At 42.2% G+C, this 6,825-nt stretch overlaps 2 protein-coding genes across 2 annotated transcripts; one reads left to right on the forward strand and one right to left on the reverse strand.

Moving 5' to 3' along the window:
• Window positions 1-1,034: 1,034 nt before the first annotated feature.
• Window positions 1,035-4,971, forward strand: LOC125209964 (glutathione S-transferase DHAR3, chloroplastic-like). Its single transcript, XM_048109542.2, has 6 exons — window positions 1,035-1,339; window positions 1,614-1,704; window positions 1,808-1,951; window positions 3,152-3,269; window positions 3,884-4,024; window positions 4,660-4,971. The coding sequence occupies exons 1-6, from the start codon at window positions 1,114-1,116 to the stop codon at window positions 4,744-4,746; spliced, it is 807 nt and encodes a 268-aa protein (XP_047965499.1). The 5' UTR covers window positions 1,035-1,113; the 3' UTR covers window positions 4,747-4,971.
• A 552-nt stretch (window positions 4,972-5,523) lies between these two features.
• Window positions 5,524-6,825, reverse strand: LOC125211884 (geranylgeranyl pyrophosphate synthase, chloroplastic-like). The gene has a single exon (XM_048111844.2). The coding sequence runs from the start codon at window positions 6,726-6,728 to the stop codon at window positions 5,676-5,678; it is 1,053 nt and encodes a 350-aa protein (XP_047967801.1). The 5' UTR covers window positions 6,729-6,825; the 3' UTR covers window positions 5,524-5,675.

The raw sequence follows: 6,825 nt of genomic DNA on the forward strand, positions 1-6,825 counted from the left end.
TTCTTATAGGCAGCCCTGATCTTCGCCCACATGTTGACGACCCGCTGGTTGTTCGCAACCAGTGGATCGTCGCACACCTCCAACCACCCCTTGGCCACCGAGGCGTACTCATCCTCCGTCCACTTCCTCCGGCCGGTGGCAGTGGGCTGCGATGACTCGCCGACCGCCTTGCCCTTCCCCCTCGTCTTCTTCCTCGGCGCGGCCGGCGTCGCTCGAACGGGAGTATCATCGTCCCCGAGATCGATCCCCATATCATGCAATGACAGAAGGTCATCGCCAGAGAACTGCGTCTCCACCGGGGTCGACGTGTGAGACGAAGCCGTCAAAAAATCAAGCGAGGGCCGATATACCGCGTCCCCTCCCGGTGACCCCTGCACCCCCCCGGCATCCCGGGATGCATACCGTGCGGCATCCCCCCCTGCCACATCATCCCCATCATCTGCTGCTGCATCTGGGGCATACCCCCCACCCGGGCGCTGACTGCCCGCCGCTCCCCTGCACGCCGCCCGGCATCCCCCATCCCACGGGTACTGTGGGAGTCTGAGAGCCGCTCGTCGCCGGACTGGACTCGTTGTTGTGATCCATCACTCGATGATGCTCTTGAACAGAAAGTTAGAGAGAGAGAAAACTCGTTAAAACAAGTGGTGCAAATGAAAATGAAACGAAAATCACGTTTATATATGATTTAAAAAAAAAAAAAAATCGAAAATCGGCGCTGGCCGATCGGGCCTCCACAATGGCGGCTAGCCGATCGGCTAGCGTTTCGGCCAGCGACGAGCGATCGGCGAGCCCACGCCGATCCGCTGGCCGATTGCAATGGTTCGGCTAGCCGATCGACCAGCGCGACGAATCGGTTAGCCGGTCGCTAGCCGACCATTGCGGATGCTCTAAGATCATAGACTATAAGGGTAGTTCACTAAATGAGTCTAGATTTTAACGAATTTTTTTAAGTCTTTGAAACTTGGGTTTTTGTAAAAAAAAAAAATTAAACAAAATCCCCGAAGCAAATTTATGAATGTGCTACATACATACACATCACATCCATGACCATCACACACGGCTCATCGCCTCTCTCACTTCCCAGATATATCAGTTTCCTACAAAAGAGGATACATGTCGACGGCGAGAATCTCACCCTCGGCTACGGCAATTTCCGCCACCTTCAGACACATTTCCTTAACCCCTCCTTCCCGCCGCGCATTTCTTATCACTCTGTTACCCCCGCTGGTAATTGGTCGACGAGCGAGAAATTACGCTCCAAAAATCTACTCCAAAGCGTCGGAGCCGCTCGAGGTCTGCGCCAAGGAATCTCTCACTACCCCCAACAAGCTCGGAGACTGTGAGTCAATCGATTCTCCTACTCAAAAAATCTATTCTTTTTACTATCTGATTGTGCCGCGGAGGGAAAATTGATGAGCCGGAATCCGTATTTGGTGTTCTATGTCATGTCAATAAGAGATTATGTATGTTAATATGACTAATTGAGTTTTTTGAATTTGTTTTGAGCTTCAGTAGTAAAAATTTTTCAACAAAAACCATCTTTTCAAATGTGCCTTTCCGCCCATTTAAGGTATGCAGTATGAGTTATGAAATGATGCTAAACTTATTCACAGGTCCATTTACGCAAAGGGTTTTGCTTACATTGGAGGAAAAGAACCTTCCCTATGACTTGAAGTTGGTTGATTTGAGGAACAAGCCTGAGTGGTAATGGCCCTACTGATTTGTTTGTATTTGTTGCTATTCTGCTCATATTGATTATTTGGGCTGTTTTTTCTGAATATGTACTCTTTTTTCGGGTATTGCTTAGGTTCTTAAATGTTAGTCCAGAAGGTAAAGTTCCACTGATAAAGCTTGAAGAGAAATGGATTCCAGATTCGGATGTTATAACGCAGGCATTGGAAGAAAAGTTCCCTGAACCTTCTCTTGCTACACCTCCTGAGAAAGCTGCAGTGTACGCGCACATTTGCACTATCTTTATGACTGCACCTTGTTATATTCGTCTTTAAAGATAAGTGTGTGAATTCGAATATCTGCTCAAACGTTGCTACCTGGACTCATGTTCTCATTAGTTTTAGCAAAGATGTTAAAACCTAAGCCGTTCCTAGGGCCCTTTGGGGAGAGGTTTCAGAGTATCATTGGAAAATCTGTGGCTGTATTGAGTATAATCTAAACATGTTTCTCAAACTACATTAAAATCGAACTTGTTAGGTAATGTATCTTTGTTTCTATTTTGCTGGAGATTATGAAGTAGTTTCTCATTGTATTTACTCGTCGTAGATGTAACATATTGATTTGTCAAATTTATTGGATATTTTGGACAACTGTTTAGAGGAAATTAATAGTGGAGAGTGGAAGTCAGTTTTTTGTAGTGTGAATACTGTTATCCCTAATAAAATTGGTCTTTGTAGACTATTAATAAGTGAATTTTTTTGTTTTTCTTCTGAGTGTTCTACCAGGTTCATTGGTGGCTGTCAGGATGACTTATCACATGCTTGAATAGTGATGCATTTCTACAATCTAATGGTTTCTTTTGTTGCCATTCTTCGCATTATACTTTAGGAAGTTAGCAGTCTGTCTTTCTTTCTCATATCTTAAGGTTAGATTGATATGTTCTTTGGCACCTAGAAATATTTTTTTGTTTGTTTTAGATATTACTATGACATTGGTAGCCCTTCTGTATAGCTAATTACCTACTCTCACTTTTACTTGGGCTGAATTTTGTACCTTTTGCACCAAAGATTGCATGCTCGCTTAGAAATTAGTAAGGAACACCACAACTGTCCTTGTTTTTTTTTTTATCTTTACAAGAAATGAGTAAACAGACTAAGTTCATGTATCCTAATGCTAAAAGGATGCTGGAGCCTGAGGTGTAAAGACATTACTTCTTACTCTTTCTATTTCAAAGTATTGAAGTATATGAATATGGCTATCTGAAGGACATGCTCCTTGATATGCGTCTTCTCTAAGACAGACACTGTTAAAAATATTTTGGTATATCAGGCTAACAAACTTTTTTTTTCCTTGCTTATATTTCTCATGCATGCCAATATTATAAGCTGATTGCTTTACAGCCATGAGCCACCCTATAGTTTAACATATTATGGGTTCTGTTTGTAGTATTAAACTGCCTGCTAATATTTTTTTTTTGCAGTGGTTCAAAGATCTTCTCCACGTTTATTGGATTTCTTAAAAGCAAAGACACCAGTGATGGAACAGAGCAGGCATTACTCGATCAGCTGACTGATTTCAATAGTTACCTTGGAAAAAATGTGAGGATTCTGATCTTATTTTTCAATGTCACATTGTCACTGAATCATGACGACATGGTTTTAAAATTAAGTGTATACCGATAACAGTCTTGATGGTAATGTATCTAGTTACGAATTCTCGAGTATAAGAGGGGCCTTTGAGAGTAACACTGAACAGGGAAATTTTACCAATTTCTTGCTTCGGTCTCTTTCTTAGGAATGCCAGAAGCCTTCCTTTGTTTCGAATACATTTCTTTTTTCTTTTTCTTTTTAATTACAGCATCCAAACATTTGCAGTAGATTTTGAATCATTAACCGTCTTTCCAGAAATTTTTTGGCTTGTCCCAAATACATGATTCAGGCAGATAAAGAATGACTTTACAATTATCAGATTCCAATTTGCTTGCTTGGTCTAGCAATTGATGAAAGTGTTATGCTGATTGTGCTAAAATTATAAGCCTCGTGATATTGGCTGTCTGAACAGTTCTATATAAACCACTCTCTTTCATATGCTAAGACCCAATCACAGTGATGTTATTGGCGAAAAATGTCATACTAGGAATCTTAATTCACGGTGACATGTTTGTCAAATCTTATTTTTGTAATATTGATTTGTTTGAACCTTCCACACTCAGGGCCCATTTATTAATGGGGAAGTGATATCTGCTGCGGATTTGTCTCTTGCTCCTAAGCTCTATCATCTAGAAATTGCTTTGGGACACTATAAGAAGTGGTCCATTCCAGACTCACTCACGTACGTTAAGTCATACATGAAGGTATGTGTAAATATGCATCAATAGTTCTTTATTTCCAGCATCGGGTTGCATTTGTGATGTCATAGGTTTATATAGTGCCAATATTGCTTTAACATGGGTCATCTAGATGCCAATTTTTTCTGGAACTAGGTAAACCATGCTATGCATTTATGATCCTGTGCATACACTTGTTATCTTGGTGAAAACCAATCTTTGATGCATGTTCTCTGTTCTTCTTCCATTTTATTTTGTTGACATATATCCGATTACTTTAACGTCTTACGCTCTCCAACTGAATATGGCATAGCAATGCCTTTTGAACTCTCTGTACATCTTTATTTAAATTATCCAAAGGTACTTTGGTTTTTTACTGTAAAATATGTGGAAAAATCAGTAGCTCTGACTCTAGACTGATGACCACAATATTAAATCAATACTACTAATAGTTAATTATGATATGAGAACTTATGTATTTTCTCCGCCCTACTTGTACTGTAGGACAAGATTTTAATGGACATTAGAATCTTACAATAATTTATCCTGTTTTTTCATACACACATATGTAGTATATATGCTTTCATCATATGATATTTAGTCTGATCTTACATGTGGATGTTGTATGTGCTGATTTCAAATTGTTTGGCTTCGACACTCAGACTATATTCTCGAGGGAGTCGTTCATTAAAACCAGAGCTATAGTCGAAGATGTCATTGAGGGTTGGCGACCAAAAGTTGAAGGCTGATTTATCTTCTTCCGGTCATGTTGATGTTGAAATTATTTTGATGTAGTAGTTTATATTATGTAAAAAAATAAAATAATTTCGTTAAAGGGCATCTAGGAATGCAGTTCATGGAACAATTCACATATCGCCAACAGTGTATTGCTGATATGATGATAGTGAATTGAATTGGATTTGAGGGAATGTTTGAGTAGCATGATTGCGATGGCGCATATCTTGTTTGTACAACGTTGTGGGTTTTCTTGTATATGTCTGCATCAACTGACTGATAATAATTGACTACATATTACTCCTAATGGAGAAGAATTGAGAAAAAAGAGAAATTACGAGATTCACCTAATTAGGAGAAAATGTGGACTCTTAATTCTATCATATAGAGCAACTAATTTTTTCAATGCCGCCTTCGTATGATGGAACAAAATGAGAGAGAAATGGAATGAAATGACAATGTTTTTTATTTTTCTTTGCATTTCCATTCGATCCCCTCCTTCATATCAAGCAAATAAAAAAAAAATACAACTATGAATCACATTTCAATTCCTCTATTCCATTCCATCATTATTCCAAGGACTTAAAGAAGTATTTTTGTATATTGGTGAAATATTTCCTTAGTAAATCGGATAATATACTGTTTTCATTTCTTCTAAAATATACTTCTTCCACCTTCTAATATGTCTAACACGGGTTTTAAGAAATGTGGTAGGCGGAGAGAGTATTTCCTTTCTCAATTTAGGAGAAGTGGAGTGTGGGGTTTGAACCATTAGATCATATACAGGGTCATTCAGCATGAATGAAAATGTATTAAAATTTTTCCTTCACATATAATATCCCTAATTATTTAGCAAGATAATACCAATAAGCATGGTTGTAAATCTAAACATGATTCATCGATTATCAAAATGTTACAGTGTAGCAATAATTTGAGAATCCAATTAATTCTGTCGGGAAGCAATATATTGAGCCAAATGATGAAGCGGCGCCGCCCGCAAAGGATCAAAAAAGGCAAGCTCTCGCACAGCCTTCTCCGCCAGCTCTCCAGCAAATTCCTTAGCCTTAGCGAGCCCCATGAGCCTCGGATAGGTAGCCTTATCCGTCGCCAAATCCTTCCCCGCCGTCTTCCCCAGCTCGGCCGACGACTTGGTCACATCCAATATATCATCCACCACCTGAAACAGCAGCCCCACACACCTCGCATACCTCCTCAGCGCCTCCACCTCCTCCCCATCTCCGCCCCCCACAATCGCCCCGCACACCACCGCCGCCTCCAGCAGCTTCGACGTCTTGTGCACGTGGATGTACTCCAGCTCATCCAAGCTCACCTCCTTCCCTTCGCTCGTCAAATCCACGATCTGCCCCGCCACGAGCCCCTCCGACCCCACCGCCGACCCCAGCTCCGCGATGGCCCGGAGCACCCTCTCGTGGCCCACGTTCGTTGTGTTGGCGGCCACGTGCTCGAAGGCCAGGGAGAGGAGGGCGTCCCCGGCTAGGACGGCGGTGTCCTCCCCGAAGGCCTTGTGGCTGGTGGGGCGGCCGCGGCGGAGGTCGTCGTCGTCCATGCAGGGGAGGTCGTCGTGGATGAGGGACATCGTGTGGATCATCTCTAAGGCGCAGGCCATGGGGACGGCCGCGGCCTCATCGCCTCCCACGAGCTCGCACGAGGCCAGGCAGAGGACGGGGCGGACGCGCTTTCCCCCGGCTAGGAGGGAGTAGCGCATCGCCTCGTGGATCTTTACCGGGTTTTGGAGTGGAACGGCGTCGTCTAGGGCCTTGTTTACCTTCTTGGCCTTGGTTTTCATGTATTCTTCGAATTTGAAATTTGGGGAATTAACTAGGGTTTCTTGTAGTGATGGTGAGGATGTTGTTTTAGTAGCATTTGTGGGAGTGATTTTCTTGCAAGAAATAATTCTAGGGAGGGTTTTGTGTTTGAAGGAGTGGTTTTTGGGGAAGAAGGGTTGATTGATAGGGATGGCTGCTAGCAATGCCATGGTTTGTAACTTTGTGTTGTGGAAATGGTGTAGTGTGTCAAACTTATACTCCTTCAATTGATTTTGTGTGTGTGTGTGTGTGTGCGCCAATTCATGG

Source organism: Salvia hispanica, chromosome 3, assembly GCF_029641045.1.
Source record: "Salvia hispanica isolate PSC_SH4W2 chromosome 3, Shi_PSC_v1, whole genome shotgun sequence".
Lineage (NCBI taxonomy): Eukaryota > Viridiplantae > Streptophyta > Magnoliopsida > Lamiales > Lamiaceae > Salvia > Salvia hispanica.